Below are 27796 nucleotides of genomic sequence, written 5' to 3'. Positions count from 1 at the left end.
GAGGAGAAATTGTACCAGCATCTGTTTTTAATTCAAAGTTAAAAGTGTAATCACAATGGTTCTGGTTCAATTAAAATAACGAACGCTATAGTCGGATCACTAGACACTATGCCGTCTGACGAGACCTCTCCCCCAGTAGTCCTACACGCACGGCAACAAATCACAGTCCGCTTTAAACACACATCTTTCACACGCTCTGCCAGCCTCTAACAAGCCGTCAGAGTCCCCCACAAGCCAATCATTAATTGCACATGTCCACACCCTACACAAAGGCTATTTGGCCAATGGCGACCAAAACCTATTGAGCTTATCAATGTACAGAGAATCATGTTTTCCAACACTCCACCAATCGCGACACAACCCCCAGATCCTAGATCTGGATTCTTAATGAGCGGAGAACAACACCATGAACCAGCTCTAGTCCATTCACATTGTTCTCAGTCCACTGTATAGACATATATTACCAGTCCCGCTGTGTCGTCACCATCCTCCGTTCCTAAGAAAAAATAAAGAAAATAAACAAAACAAAGAAAAAACGCCCAAACCAATAATTGAAAACAATAAACAAAATTTGTGAGCATCGCTTTTTCAACTCACTCTTAGAAACAAAATTAACCTATCATCTAGGGGCGTAACCACCCCCGTATATACTAAGAAACAAAATGAAAAAATAAAATGAATAACCAAAATGAAAGCTTCCGGCCTAAGGCAGGAATTGCTGTACAACACTAGGAAAGAAAAATAAACAGAAATAAACTCCTATATCTATTATTCACGATTCTTGATGTTCGTCTATCAATATCTTAAAAACCTAGGAAGGACTATAGGTCTTCTTAATTTCATAATCATGCAGTCCACCCTTTGACCAAACTGATTATTGATCAAGCATGGATAATCAGTACTGACCACTAGCAGACGCAGTGTCACATCATTTCACTGTCTACTATTAAATACCTAATATTAACTGTTTAACCTAGTTCAGAGTCCACATGACCACAAAAGCCATTGCGGTGACAATCTTTCTTTCTCTCTCCCATCTGTGCAGCTTGGCCAGGCTGCACAGGTGGGAGACATCAAAAATCGTCCACCATACCATTCTCTCTTACGTTTTCCTTACTGCCACAGCAAGAGTTGATCAGAAACACTGTAGCAAAAAGGAAAATCCATGATTGGTATATTTCCCTACTGGGAATATTTGATTTGATGTTCTTGTTAGTCCGATTAGTTCATGCATCCGTCAGTTACTTCATCCCTCCACGTTAGTCACACATCCATTTTAGTAACTTCCACTCATAACCTAATCACCTAACCCCTCTATATATTTTTTATTCTATTTTTATTCTAATCAATAGTATAAATTTTTTATTCAATTCATTTTCATTTTTAATACCCATCTATATTCTTTATTCTGCCGGCGGCCTCTGCAGACATGACCTTTGAAAATGACCTATCAGTCCACAGATCCAGCAAACCTGTCCTTGTTTCCTCGGTTGTGGGACCCTGTGGGCCCCCCGCCTGTAATCGGATGGCCCTGGGTTCATCGGGCCCAGAGTCTGTCCTTGCTCTCTGCCATTATCTCCATGGCTCTCACCTCTGACAGTCCATTCCTGGTTTCGCCCCCCTTGAGCCTGGTCTGGGGAGAAAACCACGTACCTATTTTGTTCAGCCACCGTCCTTTGAGCCTGCTGTTGGGAGGGGTCTGGAAATTCGCCCCGCCCGAGGCTCTCAGCACCCTGTCGAGGCCCCGCTCCCTGTCTGGGCAATGGGGCACAGGGCATTGCTTGATCACAGCGGCCTAATTCCGACGCCCAAAGCATGACCTCAGTCACTGTACCATCTAGCAGTACATTCTTTCTCGCCAGTTCTTGCTCCAGTCTCTGCGTCTCGTGTGCGGCTTGACCAATCTCCAGCTGTGTCTTCATCAGGTCTCGATGAACTGCCTCATGTCGTTCGAACGCTGCTATAAACGCTCTCTGTTGTCTATAGGTCGACGCCTCTTCCCCCATCCCAGCGCTGGCGGTCTGACTTCCCATCTCCGGGCCCCGCCTCTCATCTTGACTCTGGTGCTGAGGGGGGCCTGGCCAGGGGGAGCGTGCGGGCTGTGGGCACTGTTCTTGATACCGACCTTGGTTTTGCCCGTGTCCGCCTCTTCGTCTGTTATTCCATCGCGGACCTCCTCCTCTGGGTTGAGGACGATACTCTCCTCCTCGGGGTCGATATTCTTGGTCACAGTCCCTAGATGTATGTCCGAGATTTTCGCACGCCCAGCACACCACCCTGGCCCTTGCTGACTGGCTCCTCATCCCCTGGCCACGCCTCTCAGTTTGGTGCTGATGTTGGGGGTGGGGGGAACCTGGGCAAGGGACACTGGTGGTCTGTAAATTGTAGTCACCTGCAATGGACACTCCAGCGTGGATCGGCTCGGGTAATACAGTTGTCTCTGGTTCTCTCTCCCCAAAGACCCCCTGTGTTGGAGTTAAAGACATTATTTCCAGTCCCTCCGTCACGCTCGTCTCATGAGGGGAATCAGTCATATTCAAATCAATCAGGTTAACGTCACTGCTCAATTCGGTCAATGAAATGTCTGCAGAAGTTATCGGCATTTTCCCCCCATTGGCCTGACTACTGTTGGCTATTTTTATATTGCTTCTATTTATTATACTATGGGTTAATGAAATAGACTAATTTTCAACTCTCGTTTTTGTTATCTTATTTTTTCTTCTAATTGCTCCTATCAAATTTGGTGAATCTGTTCTATATTAATCATTCACACTCGCACTCATACTCTTAAATTTTACCGTTTGGAAAGCAAGTTTCTCTGCACTTCAACCTATTTTTACAATCTTGAGTTAAAAATCACTCATACTGGCAGAGTTATTTGGTGCAGACCGGAATTGACAAAACGCTTAGTGATACTACACCCAGACTTCAACAGTCAATTTGATCCCCCGTTGGAGTTTGGAATCGTCAGCACTGCCTCTGTCCGCCCTCGAGCAGCTGTGAAGAAAGAAAGAAAAAAAACACACACTTAATTATCAGTGGCATTTCCCTTTCACAATCCATCATTATCTTTAAGCATGGAATGTCGGGCCGCTTCTATACTAATATCACTTTAGAGAGCGTTAGTGCAATTTTCTTTTGAATTTTAACGACACGGCCTTAGTTGTGTTCTGTCTGTTGTCTTCATCGGAAAACTGGATCTTCCAATCCCATCACATGACTCTGGGGAACACTATTTCGCATCAGCCTCTTCCGTCTGTTGATCAATCAGAAATTTGTTATTCACAGCCTATCATTTCTAAACACTTGTGCTGGATATGGTAATTTAGTTGCTTAAAATCGCTTATTCCACTTAATGAATTTGTAATTCCTTTGTGATAAAATATTCTAAATCTTATTGCTCTTCAAATGACTATGTGCATATGTAATTCTAACATTTCCTTCTATGTGTAGCTGTATTTATTTCTATCTGAGAAAGTCTAACATTGTATTCCTCTCATACTTTCTTTTTACATCACAGTATTCACATATTTTATCCATAATTCATACTCATCTCCCCCGTTAACACCTTAACCTTAGGTGTTAAACACCACGCTTTCAACTCACAAGGAATTAAATAAATTTTCCGTGACTCATATCACACAATCCCTGTGGCTTGGCACAGTGTCCCACAACCTGTTCATTAAACTACAGGTGCAGACACTACCCCCATTTTGAAATCCCTGCAGACCAATGATATCCCACTGGTCCGCCGACTCGCAGCCCAAGGCATCCCCCCCAGTTTGCAACCTGGAAAGCGAAACCTCGGGCTCCCCACACAAGGATGTTCAAAATTCACACAACCACCGCCGCACTTACACAGCACCTCAGATCCAAACTAACAACAGCAAACACCTTCACCTAAATATCCACACATAATAAGACTTAACGCGCGCAGTGTGGCAGCGAGCTACGACGCAGCGCACACATGACGCACCCACATTAATGCGCGCAGTTAGACAGCGAGCTTCGACGCAGCTGTCTACCACCGCACGCCACGACGCCCGCGGTCCTCAGCAGGGGAGTTGGGAGCTGGTACCCCCGTTGAAATGAAAAGAAAAATTACACCTTCTTCGCCGAAATCTAAACACAACCGTGGCCGGCAGGAATCCTACCACTGAACCCCCAATGCATAACAAACCCTGGCACGTCCCCTCCATCATACGCCTTGTTCTTCTACCAACATCGCCATCGCAGGTGCAGCCGAGCAGAGCGACCCCTCATACGCAGGTCCATCTGCGTAGAGAGTCCCAAACCTAACCTCAACGCACGCTCCGACTTACGGCCCACCATCATGAACGCAACACACAAGACCCTGACACGGAGTCTCCATCACACCAGCCAGAGTTCGTCCAAACGCAAAGGAATAAGCACGAGCACCATGCCAACCAAAGCGTAGCCCCACTGATTCAACACAACCGGCCGCCACCCAGGGCAGCCTCGTCAACCTGAACCCGCGTTGCCCCGGGTCAGCAGCGCCCCACTTCTCCGTTAAATCAAGGGCCCGGAAGCAACCATAACCAGCACTAGAACCCTACAGAAAATAACAACAACCAGCACTAGAACCCCTGCAGAAAATAACAATAACCTGCACTAGAAACCTACAGAAAATAACAGTAACCTGCTCCAGAAACCTACAGAAAATAACAATAAACAATTAAACAAGTCCAAACAGGAGAGAAAGAGAGAGCGTAGAGATCTTGTACCATTGTAAACTCGCACACTTAACCCAGTCTAACTCAGTTGCGCACCTAACCTGCATGAGTCACTAGGCCCACCCAACCGAGGGAGAGGGAGAAGGAGAAGGGGGGAATATGAATGAGCGCATCACTGTATCACATCGCACCCCTAATGCACACCTGTGCCATCCCCATTTGCACTCAAACTACACCTCCCCACTCCCTATCACATCGCCCCCATATTAATACTGCAAAAAGAGAGAGAAGAGAGAGAGAGAGGGAGAGAGAGAGAGAGATAGAGAGAGAGAGAGAGAGAGAGAGAGAGAGAGAGAGAGAGAGAGAGAGAGAGAGAGAGGGAGGGAAAGAGAGGGAGGGAGAGAGGGGGAGGGAGGGCGGGAGAGAGAGAGAGAGAGGGAGGGAGAGAGAGAGAGAGAGGGAGAGAGGGGGAGGGAGGGCGGGAGAGAGAGAGTGAGAGAAAGGGAGGGAGAGAGAGAGAGAGAGGGAGACAGAGGGAGAGAGTGAGAGAGAGGGAGGGAGAGAGAGAGAGAAAGAGAGGGAGAGAGAGAGGGGGGAGAGAGAGAGAGGGAGCTATCATGTCCATATATCATCCTATTGGCCGAAACTACCATAAATGCAACTCAACTAGACCCTCTTATCAACTGATCCCACACTTACAGAATGTAACCTCAAACCAGGACGAGAGCCTAAAACATGACTTTTCCGCCCCCTAGTGGACTTTACACCACACACCATCCCCACTGACCCCAGCTCTCACACCCATTACACCAACAGCCTAATGCGCACGCGCGTGTCCCCCTTACGGCCACCAAATGTCCTAACCATAAGCACAGTGTCCCCAACATCATTACACTGTAACCTACACACGACGCATCAGCATTAATGCGCGCAGTTAGGCAGCCTTTAGCCCCCGCAAGCTACGACGCAGCGAACACATGACGCCCCTACAATAATGCGCGCAGTTAGGCAGCCCCTTGCCACCGCAAGCTATGACGCTGCGGTTTACCACCGCAGCCACGACTCTGCGGTCCTCAGCATTGAACTGCCCCATTGAGAGAGAGAGGGAGGGGGAGGGGGGGAAACCTGGGCCCCACATTCCACTACTAGATTAAACTATTTCACCAAACTATTACAGCATAACAATCTAACTCTACTATCAAACTAACCTCTAAAAGAAAAATCTCCTGTGTGTAGAACCACATGAAAACAAAAGCAGTTCCGAATGGAAACTTAACCTGGCCTCTGCCGCCCCCTACTGCATTCCTAAACAAACACCACCTTTCCCTCAAAAATGGACGTCCGGCGCCCCTACTCAAGATGGCCGCTTCATCGCGAGATATCCCGAGAGTCTCGTCATGCTATGTCGTTAGCACAGGTAGCTTAGCATATTAGCTTCGTTAGCTTTAGCTCAGCACAGGTAGCCCCTATGACGTCATCAACCGGCGACCACTTAGCAACATTAGCTCCGTTAGCGCGGCTAGTTAGCATTAGCTTAGCCTCAACCACGACACCGTAATAATGTCCCCTAACGGCACATTGTCCCGTTTCGCCGCGCGGGCCGACACATCGCAATGTTAGCGCAACACTGCTCCACCCTACAACAGAACTCTAATCCCCTCAAAACGCCAGTGTACAGATTTAATCAAAAAATAAAAACATTACAACACACAGGCCATCTCAAACACTAGCTTGACCCCACCGCCTTTGTTTCAGCAGTGCATAGGACGACTTCCGGGTCAAACTTTCCACTCCATTCGATCCCTTATTTCATTAAACAATTACCTTAAACGTGCCGAATTCGAAAATGTTAAAGTGCCATACACATCCCCGTAGTCCCATGATATTCCTGATCGACTTCATATACTCGAAACCACGCCGCCCCGTCTCTAGTTTACCTCGGACGCCCCCGCGGCTAACGTAGCAGCTAATGCCGCTGTGTTCCAACGGCCCCCGAAAAAACGGCGTTCAACTATTACATTTCCCCACGGCTGTTGGTCATTAAAATTTCATAATAATACAACAATAAGCTCTCACGTTTTGTCAGTCATTCCTAACCTCTAGCAGCCACTCAAACATACATATTATTGCAACACATTACCTCAGATAAAATTCAAACATCCATTCAGATTTGATTTTTTACTTTTATCAGAGCTCCCGCGCGGCCATCTTTTAAGATTCACATTTTATGTTAAATTTTTCAATAGTTTCCGCGCGTCTATTAAAAACGAGATTAAGAGCAATAGTTCACTTTAAATGTACTGAATGTTTAGATTACAAACAGCACATTGAAACGAATCGTTATCAAGTACTTTTTATTCACCGATGCCGCGACGGACGTGTACCGAAATATGGCCCAGAGTCTACACGTCCTAAAACGGATTTCCGCCGACTATCGTTTTCTGTAATCCACAAATCTCCATTTGTAGACAAACTTAGCCAGCCTCTTCCTAATCCATTTGACCGACCCCCAACACGGATCGATCTCCATTCAGTTCGGCTGATATTGCCCAGAGAGCTCACCTCCCGTTGATTTGTAACGGTTAGCGGCTGCCTCGGTACAATATTTTCAAAAGCCTCCGTGATAGCTCCGGTGAGGCCACCCTTTGCATATTACTTCCACGTTAATCATCTCGCGACCTGTAACGCCCATTATCATATCGACGCCCTTTATACTCACATCTTCTAATTACGTGACCCGAACAATGTTGGATTTAGAGTATTAATGACACCACGTCCCGCCGATGGTTCAGATCCCCGCTTGTCGCCGTTTGAGAGACGGCTCCAAGCGGAGATCTGCTTCACCCAGCAAGCGTAGACCCATAACCCACCCATTTGTTCAGACACGAAAAAATTACCACACCTCATCTGTGCACGTTCCCAGGAAAAACGACTTAGGTCTGTCCATTAAACGGGATACACTCCATCGGACCTTCTTGACACCAGACTACCGAGACCACGAATCAATGGTCATTTCATCTTAATGCAGCCCGACACTTCAATTCGCGAGAAGCGTACTAAAAACACCCCCGCTGGCCGATTGAACTAATCAATATGATAACAGTGTTACGCACCCCAACGCCTCATTTATAACCCTCCCCGAGAGACATATTTGAGGTAATCATCTCTGTCAACCCCAGTTAGAACAGAGCGCCCTCCGTGCTTTGCCATCACGGCTTGTGTCCACTCACCTATTTTCAGGTTTCTGATGTGTCGAATCTCTCCGGCAGCTGATCGATCCTGATGTCCAGTGTAGCCGTAAAAAAAATCAAAATCAAGGACGCTTCACGTTCAAGGGTAACGGCACCACTTTGAAGTCACCAAGGGTCTATGTTCTGTTCTGATGACATCAGAACCAATACTCTGCGTTGTGAATTATCCGTCCTAAAAGCCCTTGTACTTTCAAAAGACCATAACTCTGGCCTTGTTTCACGGAGGCTATGCAGGAGAAAAAGAGGAGAAATTGTACCAGCATCTGTTTTTAATTCAAAGTTAAAAGTGTAATCACAATGGTTCTGGTTCAATTAAAATAACGAACGCTATAGTCGGATCACTAGACACTATGCCGTCTGCGATCCAAACTAGACTAAAAAAGTAGAATGGTAGTTGTTGAGTTGTCTTTGTTTTCTGCTGACAAACAAAGAAAGTCTTTTCTCCCTCCAAAAACTTCTCCTCCGTGTTTTCCTTTGTTCCTGCTGCCGCTCCTCTGTGTGAAGGTGGGAGGTGTGTTCCTGTGTTGGTTCCGTTTCAGTGTGTCCTTTACAGTCACAGCACCCCCCGTTTTATCAATGAGCCTGGTCTGTCTGTGTGACGTCAAAGGAGTGACGTCAAGCAGCTGTTTTCCTCCAATCACGGGCTCCCTAAGTTTGAATTTGAAAGAAGGGCTGTCCTTTGGAGCCCACTAGCTGTCTCCTTTGTTTCCAATCAAAGAATAGCTTTACTGTCTAAATTTACTTTATAGTTTTATCTTACAATTCCAGATGTATATTTTTGAATCGGGGATAACCAGATGAACACATAGATACCATTTTCTACTCAAAACAGCTTTATACTTGACCAGAATCACAGTCTTTTATCATTAATTCCACTTGTATAGTTTCCTAATCATATTCTTTTAACTTAAATCAATATCTATTTTATACAGTTATTATTCAGCACGTTGAGTATTTTTCCAATGTAGTCCAGAAGTGGCTTAATTTCAAACTCTGTGATTCTTAATCATAAACATTGCATATTTCATATCATTAGCTTCAGAATTATTACCACAACATAACAGGAACATTTGCAGTTCATTTTAAGCTAATTTAAGTATAGAAACAGACATTTGAAAGTGTACTTGTTTTACTGAAATAGTGAATCCTAGTCCCTCCTCTTGCAGCTGTTCCAACATGTCATGCCACAGGGCCAGTTTAACAGATAACACAGGATATGTGACTCTTGACCTATTGTCTGCAGCTGTTGCCAACACTTTGTATGCAAATTCACCTCTTGTTGTGAGCACAAGGTCTCTGTAAACACACACACTCTATGAGCTAAGTCACTCTAGTCAAATCAGGTTTAAACTATATTTGATTGCCCACTGTTACACTTTGACTGTTTCTATAAGCCTAAACACATGATATTGATTAGTTACTGAATTCCTTAACCCAAGGTAACAGACATCCTTTTCTCTTATCTATTTGAACACAAGTTTCAGGCAGAATGTAGATATATGGTTACCAAATACTACTACACAAACATATACAAACATATAACATACATACAAACATATACAAACATATAACATACATACAAACTAGGGATGTCCGATATTATTGGCCGATATTGGCATACAAATGTGATTTAGGAAAATATCGGTATCGGTTTTCAAAAAATAAATAAAAGAAAAATAATAATTTTACATTTATTTAAAGGGGAACTATTTTACTATTTCTTTCACTATTTGGGCACTTTTACACAATTCCTGTGAGTTTATGGAACACCTCTGTAATTTTTAATTTTTTTTAATTAATTGTTTTGTATTTCTAATCAAGTCCTCAAAAACAGCATTTTTCTACCTCAAGATCCTAAGCCGTTTTGAGGCTGGGCTCCAACCACAATGGTAAGTTACTGACTCGCCTGAACATTATCATGCAGCGGTGTCTTTCTGACATCACAAATCATCACATTTTCAGATGACTCAGTTCAGTGAGGGTGAATATTGTGAGAGGAGAATTGGAAGAATGCGCCAATATGATAATTAGAGACATAGATCATATTAATATAAGTCCACATAGCTAGGAAACAATGCTAAACACTGAAAAAGGCCATTTATAAGATAGTTCCCCTTTAACCTTTATTTACCCAGGCAAGCAAGTAAGAACAAATTATTATTTTATTTATTGTTAAAGTATGCATAATGTTGTGTTAATTACACGACAAGAGATATGTAATGTTAATTACCTGAAATTATTCAGTTTTGGGGAGGGAAACCCTGCATATATCGGTATCGGTTGATATCGGTATCGGAAATTAAGAGTTGGACAATATCGGTATATCGGTATCGGTAAAAAAAGCCAATATCGAGCATCCCTAATACAAACATATACAAACATACAAACATATACAAACATACAGACATATAACATACATACAAACATATACATACATATAACATACATACAAACATATACAAACATACAGACATATAACATACATACAAACATATATGTAGGAGCCAATTTAGGAATGTCATGTGACTACTTATGTCAGCTGGGTAGAAGGCAGTGGCAGTTTTGTGAATGGAACCAGGGTAGTTGGTAGCGTTATAGTTTTTTGACCGTGTGAACAGCGATTTAACATGTTATGTTTTTCTTTTATTTATTAAATGGTAAACAGTACACTGTGGTCCTGTCGTGCACGTTCAGACTCCCGTTAATGACCTACTCTGTTTCAATGGTGTGCGAAACTCAAAGACCTTCGGATATTACACCTACATTTGTCAAAAAACTTGCTACGGAGCTTGTTAACACTGCACCGGACTTGGAACTGGATGGATGGATCCAAACGAGAGATAACAGCATGAAGTAGGAAAACAGCCAATCCCTTGACTCTACGACAAGGTAATGAGAAGCCTTCATGTTTTATATTGCCTGCCCGAAACGTGGCGAAGACAGAAGGCTACGGCTACGGCCAATGAATAAATATGAATATGAATGTCTAAATATGCTAACGTTAACTACTTGGAGCTAACGTGACAGAATGACACGAAAGTGAAAGTTCCACTGCAGGCAAACTCACGTCGCAAACTTAACTCAACCAAGCAGAGTGCGTCATAATATTAGAAGTTGCTTTGTATCTGTTTGAATAAGAAAAGTGACTTTTAAGTTAAAGGTGCTTTTGAACACTGCAAACTTGAATGAATCACTCTGAAATTGTTACGATGGATGAGGGAAAGGAGCATGACGTGGGAAATCCCAAAGAACAGGGAAGGTCACGTAAATTAACTGAAAAAGGATTGGAGCATAAGTTGCAAAAATGCATTGGACTAAGAAGACAAAGGCTGCGAGACCTGTCTAATAAAATGAATATAATGGAGACATTAATGGAGGACGTACAAAATGTACAACACGTCCAAGAAGGGATGGAAAATGACTTTGCTAATGTATTAGAGGAATTCAACTGTCTTAATAAAGAAGTGACATGCTTATTATCCGAGGAGGAACAAGGACGTGACCAAGATAGTTGGTTCGAGCCTAAAATGGCGCCCATCAGACACTTTATGAAAACTACAAAACAATGGATTGCAGCTGTGTATATATCACATCAAGTGGAGGATCAGCATAAAGAGGACGTTCAGCCACAAAAAGAGCCTGAAACAGAAAAAGATTTGCAAAATGCCGTCCAACCCGAAGACAGCATTTCACAGACCAGCCACAGCGCTGGACACGCCCGCCCACCCGGGTCTTAAAGGAAAACTCCAACATTTTGGGAAATTAGCTTATTTAACATCTTCCCTGGAGTTAGACAAGAAGATACATACTTTTTTGTCTCTGTGCGTGCATTTAGCTTTGGGAACAGTCGCTCCGTTAGCGTAGCTTAGCTTCATCACTGGAAGTGGTGGAGATCCGGAGCTTCATCACTGGAAGTGGGGGAGACCCGGAGCCTGACGTTCCCTTACACTGTATACAGTCACGAAATACACTCCAAATACAACTCCAAAACGTTCATGTAAACATGTTGAGACCTGTGTATTCACAACGTGGAGAAATAAAAAATAATTGAATTAGACAATTACGTTTTATAAGCAAATATACTCGGAACTATTTTTTGCCTAACCACTCCTCTCTGAGCGCAGTCAGTGATTTCAACGTGTCGTTGTGATTGTTGACATTCTCATTCATTCAAAGGATCCGAACCGATTGAAGTTTATGGATACCATGACTTAAAATCCTCTTACCTTGACGATTAAAAGCCTCCCCAATTTAGAAAACAGTAATCCAATGGCTGCTATAGACATCGCTCTTTTATTTTGAAACCCCCCAGAAAGGAAGTCATTATATTAGCTTTAGTGTCCGGTTAGCTTTAGTGTCCGGTTAGCTCCGTTAGCGTGCAGTATATCAATACCAGCCATTGGATTACTGTTTTCTAAATTGGGAAGGCTTTTAATCGTCAAGGTAAGAGGATTTTAAGTCATGGTATCCATAAACTTCAATCGGTTCGGATCTACACAGTATATGAACAATCTACATGTTAGTCTGTCTTTAAACATGTTTTAGTTTAGTTTATTTTGACAATTAATAACAATCATGCATACATTATAAAATCATCCAGGTTGACACATTTTTATAAATGTCCACCGTGGACCTCGTTTAAGAGATAAGATGAAGGGACAGACGTGACAGTGACAGGTCTAACACAGCTTGAATCATAAAATACATAAATATTAGGGATGTCCGATATTATCGGCCGATATCGGCATTAAAATGTGATATCGGAAAATATCGGTATCGGTTTTCAATTATTATATATATATATATATATATATTATTTTTTTTAACATTTCTATAACCTTTATTTACCCAGGCAAGCAAGTAAGAACAAATTCTGATTTTATTTATTGTCAAAGTATGCATAATGTTGTGTTAATTACACGACAAGAGATATGTAATGTTAATTACCTGAAATTATTCCGTTTTTTGGGGGGGGGGAAACCCTGCATATATCGGTATCGGTTGATATCGGTATCGGAAATTAAGAGTTGGACAATATCGGTATACCGGTATCGGTAAAAAAGCCAATATCGAGCATCCCTAATAAATATATATATATTTTTTTATATATAATATAAAATTAGCTCACAGATTAGCTAAAAGTACTTGTTAACGTCCTGAGTGTAAAAGGAATGATTTACTCTGTTACACAACACCCTCCTCTTTACCTTCAGCTTGAAAGACGTCTGGCTGACTGTTTAAGTTGTTTAAGTGAAGCATCTCCCTGCAGAATGTAGCTAAACATTCTCAGGATCTAATAGTCGTCCCATACGTTTACTGCCAGTTTTAAGTAAACTGATGGAAAGAATAGTAAGTGAACAGATTAAAAGCTACTTTTCTTTTAACACATTGACCACTGATTTTCAACATGCATATCGTGAAGGACATTCAACAGCGACTGCATTAACCCAAATGACGGATGATTGGCTGAAAGAGATAGATAAAAAGAAAATGGTTGGAGCTGTCTTGCTTGATTTTACTGCAGCATTCGACATCATAGATCACAAATTCTTACTTAAAAAACTTGAATGTTACGGTTTCTCCTCATCTGCACTATCTTGGATGCAAACTTATTTAGCAAACCGGAAACAAATAGTTTTTTTTAATGGGAGTTACTCAGAAGTTAAAACGGTAAGGTGTGGAGTACCCCAAGGAAGTTGCCTTGGGCCTTTGCTCTACACCATATTTACAAATGACATGCCTCTTGTCCTAAATAAGTCCTATATTTCTATGTATGCGGATGATTCAACGATTTACACATCAGCCTCAACAGCCAATGAATTAAATACGGTCCTAAAGGCAGAGTTGCAATCAGTGATGGAATGGATAAAGAATAACAAACTAGTTCTAAACATATCAAAGACAAGTAGCATAATTTTCGGTTCAAACCATACTCTAAGAACGAACCCAGTCTTGAAACTTTTGATAAGTGATGTGGTAATTAATCAAGTCCAGGAGACTAAACTCCTAGGGGTAACATTAGACAGTAAATTGTCATGGTCACACCATATAAACAATATAGTAGTGAAAATGGGAAGAGGGATTTCTGTTGTTAAAAGATGTACTCATTTGTTACCACTAAATTCTATCAAACAGGTAATTCAAGCTCTGGTTTTGTCAAATCTTGACTATTGTCCTGCAGTATGGTCGAATGTAACGACGAATAAACTGAAAAAATTACAAATGGTACAAAACAAAGCAGCACGTATAGCGCTTCGCTGTGAGTACAGAACTAATGTTGCAGCGATGCACAGTTGTTTAACTTGGTTACTTGTCAAACATAAATTACTCTGCTCACTCCTTGTATTCACTAGGAATATTCTTGTTACAAAGATCCCATCAATTTTATATAACAATTTATCAATAAGTCTTGACAGACACAAGCATTCCACCAGACATGCTTCTGCACGAGGTTTTACACTTCCAAAAGTGAGGTCGAATGCAATGAAGCAAACTGTCATGTTCCGTGGTATGCAGGAATGGAACTCTCTTCCCAGACATGTTAAGCAGGAGAATAGTAAATGTCGTTTCAAAATCGTGGTAAAACAACATTTTCAACCAAAGAAATTGACATACCCTAATAGATAGTGTGTACGTAAATGAAAATGTATGTGTCTGATAAAGAGATAGGTATATATGGATGAAAAGACATGTGTCTGATAGGGATATATTATTAAAATATTGTATAATTGGCTGATATGAACATAGATAATGTATGTAAAAGCTAAATAGTATATTATGCTGTATTGTATTATGAATTAATTATGAGTAGGTATTATTGTATTGTATTATGAATTCATTCATAAGGAGTATATATTTGTATATTGTATTATGAATTTGATTAGGGTTTTTATTGTTGTTTTAATTGTCTGTATGACATGTAAATGTTGTGAGTGTATAAGGGTTTTTATTGTTGTTTTAATTGTCTGTATGACATGTAAATGTTATGAGTGTATAAGGGTTTTTATTGTTGTTTTAATTGTCTGTATGACATGTAAATGTTGTGAGTGTATATGTCTGTAACTGTATTTTATGTGTTATGGACCCCAGGAAGAATAGCCCCAGCACTGCTGTGGCTAATGGGGATCCAAATAAACTTACACTTAAACTTAAACCAGGGTAAATATCACTAGAGTTAAACAAGCCACAGCTCAGCGTTGCTATTAGTCGTGTTGTTACAGTTCTGAGTTTTTCCTCAGCAGTTAGAACCACCGTGTCCCTCTAGACCTCCCAATACAGAGCCTTGTAATGCATCTTGACATGCATGTGGCAGCGGCTGCAACACACACACACACACACACACACACACACACACACACACACACACACACACACACACACACACACACACACACACACACACACACACACACACACACACACACACACACACAGAGCGCACACACACACACACACACACACACACACACACACACACACACACACACACACACACACACACACACACACACACACACACAAATGCACACACACTCACTCCAACATCTGGCCCAGCAAACAAACAAACCAAGAGAGCCCCAATGTTTGTCTCTTTTTTATTTCCATAACGTCATTGAGGACAGAAAGGCAACAGAAACAACATATTTCTAAACATGCTGGGTTGCCAGGTTTGTGCAGAAACTTTCCACACTAAGAGAGAGGTGAGGGGGTGGGGATTTTGGGAGCGGGGAGGGGGGGGGGGGGGGGCATTGGTTTAAAGATGTTTAGTGGCCTTGGCATTAGCGTATTAGAGTATTAGTGTGATAGAACGCCATTAGACAATGTTTTACTTCTGGTATAAACAGCTGACTTCACACATTTGGCCGGCCTGACTGTGGAATCCAATGCTGCATAAATGTCAAATGGGTCTTTCTAATAAATGTCTTCTTAAATGTGCTTATGTTTCAGGGTGAGAATAATGTGCTTCATGTTTTTTTTCCCAATCAGATACAATGATCTTGAAGAATAAAGTCTCAAAAGTCACTGAAGTCACTGAAGTCACTTACAAACAGTGTTTGGCAGTAATATCAGTAACATTACAGTAATAATATTAGTTTAGCTCAACCAATTACTACCTCAATTTCAGTAATAATATTTCAGTTACCCCATCACAACACAACTCCTATACTTCTTTATTTTGTCAAGACCACAGATGACAAGAACATCATTGTTGATCTGTAATCTAATCCAAACTGCACTCAAGGCTTAGGTGTGCGTTGTAAAATAATCCAATGTCAAAAGTCGCGCCTCTCTTTGTGGAGCCAGATAGAATCCTCCACCCTACTGGGTAGACTTAGTTTAAGAGTAAAGCATCAGCACTGTCTCATCCTTTATGAATGCAAGAGGAGTCCCGACTTCTCCTAAATACAATCTCTTGAAACACCCTACAACAGCACAACAACAAGTTGTTTAAAAAGAGTGTCCTTCATCAATTTAAGCCAGCTGTGCTTTTCATCGAGCCTGAAGTAGCCTTGTTACCAAACTTCTAACACTGCAGGGGAAAAAGCAGCTGGTTTTCAGTTAATGAGCTTTTCCAATGATGAAACAATGATCTAACTCAGTGCAGCTCTGTCATTGTGGCAGCAGCCTGTAGCCCTTTTCAACACAGAACTCACAGAATTATACCGCAATATGGATTCTCTTTTTCCCCACAATCTGCCGGCTTTGAGTTGTTTCCACACTGAACCTAGCAAAGGTGGTATACATGTGTGTTCAGACAGATGGAGATGGAGACGCGGTGCGTATAGAATAGCTAGACGCAGCGTGGATAGAATAGCACATTCTGAAATAGGTCTCCAAAGGCGCATACATGCAATGAAAAATACTATAAAATTGACATGCATAACTCACAATGATTAGTTAAGACACATTTTCTCTAGGCTTTCGAAAATGTAGGGAGACCTTGCTGGTAATGGAGCAGCCGATAGGAGAGGAACCTCCAAATCTTTTTTTACGAGTCCAAGGCAGCCATTTGATGTACCGTGAGCTTTTTTTTGTCTTCTCACGTTGCATATTATTTTAATTAGACATAAAACATGTAGCCTATTATTATTATTATTATTATTATTATTATTATTATTATTATTATTATTATTATTATTATTATTATTATTATTATTATTATTATTATTATTATTATTATTATTATTATTATTATTATTATTATTATTATTATTCTTCTTATTATTATTATTATTATTATTATTATTATTATTATTATTATTATTATTATTATTATTATTATTATTATTATTATTATTATTATTATTATTATTATTATTATTATTATTATTATTATATCATGTGGTCAGCCTTTGTTCTATTCATGCAACAACTAATAGTTAGACTAAGCAATATTCCCACGGGTTGGTAGTTTTCTAGTTCTCATGTTGCATATTATTTAAATTATACATAAAACATGTAGCCTATTATTATTAATATTATTATAAACAAGCTAACTACCACATAATTAACCACATCATCAAAATGTCACCCCCTGTCGTGCTATGCCGGGATGTCTCTTTCACACAGAAGCCGGGACCAAACCGGCGGCTGGGTGGCGCAGCGGACTAAGCGCTCGTCACCAACGTGAGAGACACTGGTATCGAATCCGGCTGTCAGCGTTGCCTCCGGCCTGGCCGGCCGTCATACTGGCTCAATTGGCAGAGTCAGTGGGAGGGAAGCCGGTGGGTGGTAATCTGGTTGTTGTAAACAGCGACTCCTACAGGTCGGTCAGGGCGCCTGCACAGCGAGGAAGGGAGATGGTGAGGGTAGTGTGAGCCTCCCACACGTTACACCTCACCAATGAGAGTCGGCGCTGGCAGGTGAAAAGAAGTGGCTGGCTGACTCCGTATGTATCGGAGGGGACATGCGATAGTATATATCAACCCTCCCTAGACCGACCAGTGGGGGGCACATGCGAGCAACGACCAGGAAGGGGAGGGGGGAATTGGCATGACGACTAAAATTGGGATGGGAGAAAAACACAGAAAAACAGGAGGAGAAAAAGTGGATAAAAAAAAAGAAGCTGGGACCAAACCACCCCAGAAATTCCTTTATCATAATGGGGGTACAATTCCCAGCTTTAACAGGCAGAGTGAAAGGGGCCTGTGCGTCTGGTTAGAAAGCCCCTTGAGGTGTTTCTACCCTGACGTGATCATTCACACAGAGGCACACAGGCCAAGTCATTTAGCCAAGTGGCCAAGTCATTTAGCCAAGTGGCCTATGTTGTACCCAATTCTGACAGTAATAAAGGAAGTCATTCTGGGGGGTGTAACAGAACTAAGTACTGTACTGTACTAAGTACAGAGAGCAATAAGTAAAGTATATTACTTTTGAAATGAGTAACGAGGAATATATTCCTTTTTTTTAGTAACAAGCCCAATACGGCTCACAAAGATAGAAAGTCTATGGATATAACTATATAAACAAGAGACTAAAGACCCACTTGATGATGTCATCAAGAGACAAGTCATAGATCAACTCCAATGACAGGCAGGACAGAGAGACAGACTGTGTGGTGAGAGAACCCAGGGGGGAACCAGGATATAGTCATCATATTTTTGGCTTTATAACGGGTCTGTTCCACACTAGAGAAGTCACACTCAAAATTACACACACACACACACACACATTTGTCAGTTGTCTACTTACAATAATATTACGTGAACAGTGGTATGTACTGTACGTGAATGCTAACCTCTCGCTCTCTCTCTCTCTCTCTCTCTCTCTCTCTCTCTCTCTCTCTCTCTCTCTCTCTCTCTCTCTCTCTCTCTCTCTCTCTCTCTGTCCTGTAGGTGTGTGAGCTGGTGAGGTTCCTGATAGAGAACTGTGTGAGTGTCCTCGGGGAAGACGTCACCTCTCTGTTCAGGGCCTTCACTCAGAAGAGCAGCAGCAGCGACCACGGATCTGGTGAGGACAGGCCTGTTTATAGACATCTAGTCACATTTCAATAATTTAATTGAATCCAGTTTGTTTACATTGAATTGATTTTAATGGTGTTGAGATCAGAGACTCTGTATAGGATTGTTAGTAACTGTATAACTGTACATATGACTGTTTACACTAGTAACTGTTTACCTGCGTAGACAATTGTCTCCACCAGTGATTGCCTAGTTGCATATATATATGTCCCCACTGGAGGGCGCTCTAGGAGGAGCCACCCAGGTATTCTACCTTATGGCAACTATAAAAGGAAAGGTGCCCACCCCTTTCGTTCTCTCCCCAATGTCTCTCAGAGAGAGAAGAGTTGTACTACTACTGCTGCTTACATGTGAATAAAAGAAGCCACACCAGTTCAGGCACAAGATAGAAACCATGCCTCTTGACCACATTATTGTCGCCCTAAACTGAGTTCTGTTAACAAATGGAGTTTTCGAAAAACAAATGTCATTTAATCAAATCAAATCTAAACATTTAATAAGAATTACTGCATCTATCAGATTTTTAACACATTTGAATAAAGTATATATGGAGGGGTGGAGAGAGAGGGGGGGGGAGAGAGAGAAGAGAGAGAGAAAGAGAGAGAGAGAGAGGGGTGAGAGAGGAGAGAGGGGAGGGAGGGGAGGGAGGAGAGAGAAGAGAGGGGGGTGAGAAAGGTGAAGAGAGTGAGGAGAGAGAGAGAGAGAGAGAGAGAGAGAGAGAGAGAGGGCACAAACCAAGCAGGACTGAAACAACATAATAGTGTTCTAATTTGGCTGGTTCTTCATCACGGTTAGAGAGGGGGTGTGTGTGTGTGTGTGTGTGTGTGTGTGTGTGTGTGTGTGTGTGTGTGTGTGTGTGTGTGTGTGTGGTGTGTGTGTGTGTGTGTGGTGTGTGTGTGTGTGTGTGTGTGTGTGTGTGTGTGTGTGTGTGTGTGTGTGTGTGTGTGTGTGTGTGTGTGTGTGTGTGTGTGTGTGTGTGTGTGTGTGTGGTGTGTGTGTGTGTGTGTGTGTGTGTGTGTGTGTGTGTGTGTGTGTGTGTGTGTGTGTGTGTGTGTGTGTGTGTGTGTGTGTGTGTGTGTGTGTGTGTGTGTGTGTGTGTGTGTGTGTGTGTGTGTGTGTGTGTGTGTGTGTGTGTGTGTGTGTGTGTGTGTGTGTGTGTGTGTGTGTGTGTGTGTGTGTGTGTGTGTGTGTGTGTGTGTGTGTGTGTGTGTGTGTGTGTGTGTGTGTGTGTGTGTGTGTGTGTGTGTGTGTGTGTGTGTGTGTGTGTGTGTGCGCGCGCGCGTGCGTGCGTGCGTGCGTACGTGCGTGCGTGTGGTTGCTAGCTGAACAACAGCCCCTTGACTTGTTGCACAGGGGTGTGTTTGGTTTGTCTAGGGGAAGAGACAGTACCTGTGTGTGTCAGACCCCGTATCATCGTAACAGGGAATATTGAGACTGACTAGCTAGCTTTCTGTGTGTGGGTCTGTCTGGATGTGTGTGTCTGTGTGTCTGTGTATGTGCTTCCGTTATATAGAAAGGTGTGAGTTCAGCTGAACAGTCTGTGCGGTCTGTTGATTGGGGTCGCCTGGTTGACCTCCAGTCATTTCAGTAATTAGCAGGGTCACATGTGTGCATTAATGCAGTAGTGAATCTCCTCATTCATATCCCCTGTTAGCTCCTCCCCCTCGCCCTATAAATAGTATAATAGGCCGAGTGACACGTAGCAGGACACCGCTTTGTCCTTTGTTTTCAAAATGGCGGTCGGTGAACCGAGGGTTTGTTCACTCCAAGGGTCTGTGTATAGTTTCTCATGTTTCTCGCTTGACTGTTCAAGTCTGTTCACTTCATTCGGTTGCGTTCCCGTGGAGACAAAGCAGGCATCTGTAGAGTGTAGAAGATACAACACAGAAGTTATAGAGTATCTGGAGCTTTACACAGATATTTAAATTCATGGCAGCATGATAATAACGCCCTCTCTCTCTCTCTCTCTCTCTCTCTCTCTCTCTCATCTCTCTCTCTCTCTCTCTCTCTCTCTCTCTCTCTCTCTCTCTCTCTCTCTCCCTCCCCCTCTCCCTCCCCCAGACGTGTCGTCCTTCCAGATGAACGACTCGTCCTACGACAGTCTGGAGAACGAGCTGAACGACGACCCAGAGTCTCCCTGCCAGGAGCAGCTCCCCCTGCGGGACAAAGGCAAGCCGGACAGTCGCAGCTGTGACTCCGTCATCACCCTCAGCGACTGCGACCCTGATCCAGAGACGGAGAACGACCTCCTGCTGCAGCTCCCCCCACTGGCCAGGCAGAGGAAGTTCACCTCTGCCATCCGCCATCCCCGCCCCCGCCTGTCCAGTGGCCAATCGCAGGGTCCGAGGAGGTTGAGGAGGAGTTCCGAACCAGCTCTGGAGTTGTCGCACACGCCGCCCTTCACAGGGGCCATGGCGGTGCACGCGGAGAAACACCAGCTGATGTCGAGGAAGGCGAGCTATGACGCGGCCATGGAAGCGGAGGAAGAGGAGGAGGATGAGGAGGTCTTTATGGAACAGGCGGTCAGAGGGCTGCAGCTGAAGGACACTAAAGGAAAGGGGTGTGAAAAGGGAGGAGCCAAAGTCCAGAGTGGGGGGCGGAGGAAGGTGAAGCTTGCCCCACCCCCTCCTTTGCGGTTGGACGCTAGCTGTTCCAGCCTGTCGTCCCCGGCCACCTCACCTACAGGCTCCTCCCTCAGCTCGTTAGACTCCGCCTTTTCGCAGTATTCTACTGACTATGTGTCCAATGGGGTTTTCCCGTTAGCAGAGCCCATCCCTCTCTGCTGTGGAGCCCAGGTGTCTCCCAGGGGGTCTCCTCCACAGAGAGAAGCCCTCACAGACTTACCTCAACCCAGCCAACTCTCCAGGACCCTCTCCCATAGCCTACACCCCAACACCTGGCTCAAGAGGGACCGACGCCTGTCACTAAGGCAACCTGATAATGGACAGGTGGAGGAGGGAGGGGGAGGGGTAAATGAACTCAATAAAACACGACCAGCCACAAACGGCAGCTCCCAAGAGACTGTAGTTGTGGACGGGAACTCCCGGAGGAGATCCAGCAGCCCTCCGTCCTACCAGCAGGCTCTGCTCCAGCTGCAGCGTGGGCGTTCGCCCTTCTATAGAGGCACAGAGAAACCCCTGACTGTCAAAGAGCTGCGGCTGCTCCATGACCAGGCCTGTACCCAGAGACCCCCTGGCCCAGTGTCCCCCGACCCCAAAGCCCAGCCGGGGACCGAGACCACACAGGGGCCTGCACTGAACGGAAGCGAGTGCATCCAGCCCCCTCAGGGTGTGTTCTATGGACAAAGCTCCACCACCCTGGTTCTTCAGAGGCAGAAGTCCCACTCTCTGACCCCGACCGCAAAGGAGGTGGAGGACACAGGGAGGAAGACCCACACCCTGCCCCGCTGCGCCTCTGAATCAAACAGGGCCCTCTCCAGCCACACCCTGGAGCCCCGGCCGTGCACTTCTAAAGGGGTTAAAGGTCAGACCCAAGAGAATGGCCTCCGGGTGTCCGATATTGAGGCCAACCACTCCTCCTCCGCCACCACCGAACCGCGCTTCTGCTTGTCTCCCTCCGCCACCCGAGCCGTGAGGGACTACTTTTCCTCGCAGAGTCAGGCGGATGCGGACGCCTGCCTGCAGAGGAGCCAGGAGGTGGCGCTGGCCATTGTCCAGGGGAAGAGGGAGTGGCAGAGCCGGCGATGCAGCGATCCCAGGGTCGACGACTTCGACCAGCTGTTCTTTGCTGAGGAGTCATATGTGTAAATAAGGACTTTGTATAGACAGACTTTGTATGTTTGTTTTTATTGTTTTTATTATTGTATATGTGCCCTGGTTGTGTCTGAGGATCATGTGTTACTCTGCCGTCTTGTTGGTGGTGTGTTTATAGTGGTACATTAGATCCATCCATTTACGGGGATTTCCTCCTGGTTTGTGGTGTATGTTTTGCTCCCAGAAAAAAATATTCAACATTGTACCTTTTCTTCTTGAGAGCGTTCTCTGTTTTTTACCACTGGTGAATCAATGGATTTGGTATTTATTCATGCGATGTGGACCAGAGACACTGTAATAACATATGGTCCCCTGTACCCTCTCCAGATCTGATTATGTCTGTGATTTGGGAGAGAGAGCTAGGGTGGGACAAAGAGAGAGAGAGAGAGAGAGAGAGAGAGAGAGAGAGAGAGAGAGAGAGAGAGAGAGAGCGAGAGAGAGAGAGAGAGAGAGAGAGAGAGAGAGAGAGAGAGAGTGAGAGAGAGAATGAAAAGAGTGTGTATAGGTATGTGAAAAGTATGTGTGCATAATGTGGTTGTGTGTGTGTGTGTGTGTGTGTGTGTGTGTGTGTGTGTGTGTGTGTGTGTGTATGTGAGTTGAATGCACCATTGAAAATAAATGGTGAATATATCTGACTCTTATGACATGTATTTTGTCCATAATATTATGACATGTTTTATCACAGTGCTATCAACATTGCATAATGAATTTAGAATTATCTTTAAAAAAAAAGAATGAAAAAAAACAAAACTAAATATTATTATTAATATTATCTCCATTCTGGTGAATTGTTGTTCATTGTGTATAGTTCTACATATTTATGATCATATATCGTGATACTTTGTTATATTGTGTTGTACGAGAGAAGAAAATCAAATGTGTATTTTTGTACATGCCAATTCTGCTGCTGTCTCATAAGAAAGTATATTTGCTACAGAACGCACCATTTGTATATTGTGTATAGCTGATGTCCAATGCTTCAGAAAATAAAATATCATTGATTATAATAAATGTTGCGTTTGTTAAAGTATCCACGTTGTATCGTCCGTGCATTGTTTGCTCCTCAGTGAGAAGGATCACACCTTTATCAATTATTATTTTGTATCAATTCAAAATGTCTGTTTGAACTATTGTTTATCTTTTGGAATGTCGTGTCAGGCAAATTCCTGGACAGCTATGTTTCACTTGTACTTGACTTCAGCTCAGTATAAAAGATCTGACATTTCAGGTGCAAACCTTTTTGGAAAATGTACTTAAAATTATATAAAAAAATTCTACCACTCTATAGCCACGCTGCTTTACAAACACAAAAAGCCATGTTATTATGACTTATATTACTGCCGTCTGCCTTTGTACATCACAAACCATATCTGTACCCTTCTACATGTATAATGTACTAATACTACTGTATCATTATTGTCCTACAAAGGCAAACTATAGTAACTGAAGTTGCGGCTTTTTGCCTACAGTACATCATCATTAGAATATTAAGTTCTCAAAACTCAAACCAGTGTGTACACCTGCAAGGGTCAACAGATGAGTTTAGCTCATATAGATATCTATAGAGGAGCCGTTTGCCTCAGTATAATATATATATATATATATATATATATATATATATATTACAAGTGTCTTGTTGCCTTGTATGGATAATTACACCCCATCACAAAATACACTATAATACATTCCACTAATACTCCTAAACGTTTTATTTTATTGATTTGAGTTGATTTCATTCCTTTTGTTTTGTTTTGTTACACTTTTGGGAGCTAAGGCTTTTATTTTGAAATCACGACACCCTTCCTTTCCGGAGTACACATATTGCCTGCTTCCTGGTTATACGTTAGTCTCTCCCGGAATGCCGAGAGGTAAGGGTCTAGCTCTTATGTTCAATGATAGACTTCGGTCTAAAAGTTGTTAAAAGTTGTATGTTACATTCCTAAACTGTAAAACGAGTTTGTAATGTAACTCCTGTTGATAAAATGTACCTGTGTAGATTCGTGGGAGGGTTGACTGGGTTAGGGAACTTTATAAATGCACATTAGTAGCCTAGCATGTAGGAAGTTTTGCACACACACGTGCGCTGGTGACATAAATCAAATCAAATTTATTTATAGGGCCCGACAACACACGTTAATGTCCCCATGGGCCGTACAGGTCTTCTTTAAACAAGTCAAGAAGAAAACATAACAATAAGTCAAGAACAGAACAAGAACACCGTAAGGTCCAAACATTTTTAGATGAATGCATATAAATGAAAGAATGCAAGCACTCCCAGACATACCCCACGCGAAGGTAAGGAAAAACTCACTAAAACCTAACAATAGGGAAAAAAGCTCCACAGGCAGTGTGGAGGAGAGAAACCTTAGAAGGGCCATTCAAGGGGGGATCTTCCTTCTTAGATGTTGGTGATAGTAGTGTTGCAGACGGACAGTTGGTAAGCATGCACTCATGTGTGTAGTGGAACACAGATGAGTGCATGCAATAGCAACTGAACATTTTGAAAGATTAAAGATAGAGCTAATAGCGATAGCAACTGAACATTTTGAAAGATTAAAGATAGAGCTGATAGCGGATCTATTTGAGGCACAGGGGCGGTGCAAAGAGGGTCACGTCCTCCCCGTCTTAGTCACGGGACATTCAACACTCCGGTCATTGCTCAGGGACAGCCGGAGACAGGGAGATAGGGGGCGGCGCAGAGAGGGTCGCGAACTCCCCGACATCATCGCGGGACATCCGGCACTCCGGTCACCACTACGAGACCTCCGGAGACAGGGGGGCACGCAGAGGGGGTCGCAACCTCCCGGCCTTCATCACGGGACGTCCAACACTCCGGTCAACACTCCAGGACAGCAAGTCATAGGGGGACAGGGAGACGGGACAGGCGTTAGACAGCTCATGAGATTGTAGTGGGCGGACATAGCAATAGATACAAGTGGTAGGCATATATGTGAATGGAGTAGATATATGAAGTAAGCGTATTATGTGAATAGAATAGAAGTACTTAACCCAGCAATGAAACTGCGTTGACTGTTAATCTGTTAACAGTCTGTTAATACTGTTAATCAGTTGACAGGACCACGGACAGACGACGGTGAATAACTGATCCAAGGCCTCGGAGGTGCATGTAGAGCAGTCACTACAATCTTGGCCAAGACCCCGAGGCATCCATCACCTTAGTCAGCGCCAGGAGACGGGCACTCAGAGAGAAGGGGGAGGGAGGGGGGGGAGGGAGGGGGGGGGAAAGAGGGGGGGGGGGAGTTAGAGAGTTCCCATGTTTGTGGTGCTGCAAAGGAGCAGACATGTAGTACCCTGTAGTGCCATGTAGTACCATGTAGTGCCATGTAGTACCCTATAGTACCCTGTAGTGCCATGTAGTACCCTGTAGTACCCTGTAGTACCCTGTAGTGCCATGTAGTACCCTGTAGTGCCCTGTGGTACCATGTAGTACCCTGTAGTGCCATGTAGTGCCATGTAGAGCCATGTAGAGCCATGTAGTACCCTGTAGTGCCATGTAGTACCATGTAGTACTCTGTGGTACCATGTAGTACCCTGTACCCTAACTAAACTACCCTGTAGTAAACTACCCAGTGGTACCATGTAGTACCCTGTACCATAACTAAACTACACAGATTAATCTAAAGGTCAGTCCCCGACCAGGTGAGATCAGGGTAGGTTGAAGGAGAGAGAGAAAAGATGAGTCTTAAGCAGGGATTTAAAAGCTTCGACAGAGCAGGCGCCCCTGATGACGGCAGGTAATTTGTTCCACAGGTAGGGAGCGCGGTAGACAAAGGCTCTGTGGCCGGCGAATTTCTTTTTAACCCTAGGGGTCGATAGAAGCCCCGCATTTTGTGAGCGCAGAGCACGAGCGGGCGAGTATCGGGAGATGAGATCGGATAGATAGAGCGGTGCAAGCCCATTTAAAATTTTGTAGGTGAGGAGTAGCACTTTAAAGTCAGAACGGGCTTGGATAGGAAGCCAGTGTAGGGTGGACAAAACTGGTGTGATGTGATCAAATTTTCTAGTTCTAGTTATTATTCGTGCAGCCGCATTTTGCACGAGTTGAAGATTTTTGATGCTTGAATTAGGTAGGCCTGAAAAAAGTGCATTACAGTAATCCAGACGTGATGAGACAAAAGCATGAATCAGGGTTTCAGCATCAGCCAGAGTTAAAATGGGGCGTATTTTTGCGATATTACGAAGATGGAAGAATGCAATTTTGGTGACATTTTTTATATGTGCATTAAATGAGAGGGAGGAATCAAAAATGACTCAGAGGTTTTTTATGGTGGAGCTCTGGGATACATGACAGGTATCAAAGTTGAGGGAGATGTCCTGAAACAGGCCTCTGTGGTTTGGGGGGCCAACAATTAACATCTCAGTTTTATCTGCATTAAGGAGTAGAAAGTTTTGCGACATCCATTTTTTTACGGCAAGCAAGCAGGCCTCAAGGTTTTGTAGTTGGGAGGAATTATTTGGCTTAATAGGTATATATAATTGGGTGTCATCAGCGTAAAAATGAAAGTTTATGCCAAATTTGCGTATGATATCGCCGAGGGGTAGCATGTAAATCGAAAATAGCAAAGGGCCCAGGACAGAGCCTTGTGGGACACCACATTGCACTGGGAGGGTCTCAGATGTTAAATCATTATAGACCACGCAGTGTGTTCTATCAGTTAAATAGGATTTAAACCAAGCTAGTGCGAGACCCCGAATGCCAACATGATTCTCAAGCCGACCTAGAAGAATCGAGTGATCGATAGTGTCAAAGGCTGCACTGAGATCAAGCAATAAGAGCACAGAAGTGAGGTTTGAGTCAAGAGAGAGCAGTAAGTCATTTGTGACTTTGGTAACCGCCGTTTCGGTGGAGTGTAAGGCTCTAAAGCCAGATTGAAATGATTCATTAAGATTATTGTTTGATAAATGGTAGGTAAGTTGCGTTGCGACGATCCGTTCTAACACTTTGGATAGGAATGGAAGATTGGAGATAGGTCTGTAATTTTTCAAGATTAGAGGGTCGAGGTTCGGTTTTTTAAGTAGTGGTTTAATGACGGCTGATTTAAAGGCCAGGGGCACCACGCCAGTAGACAAAGAGGTGTTGAAGATATTGAGTAGGG

The 27796-nt window shown here is 43.4% G+C and overlaps 1 protein-coding gene across 1 annotated transcript in view; it reads left to right on the top strand.

Moving 5' to 3' along the window:
• LOC311228492 (uncharacterized protein) overlaps positions 1 to 23615 on the top strand; it is a 94211-nt gene extending 70596 nt beyond the window's left edge. Inside the window, 2 exon segments of the mRNA XM_084314396.1 lie at positions 18781 to 18895; positions 20968 to 23615. Coding sequence (XP_084170522.1) covers positions 18781 to 18895; positions 20968 to 22673 — 1821 coding nt within the window. The 3' untranslated portion in view covers positions 22674 to 23615.
• Positions 23616 to 27796: the final 4181 nt, after the last annotated feature.

Source organism: Notolepis coatsorum (assembly GCF_963971535.1).
Source record: "Notolepis coatsorum genome assembly, chromosome: 5".
Taxonomy (NCBI): domain Eukaryota; kingdom Metazoa; phylum Chordata; class Actinopteri; order Aulopiformes; family Paralepididae; genus Notolepis; species Notolepis coatsorum.
This window is presented reverse-complemented; position numbering and strand designations above follow the sequence as displayed.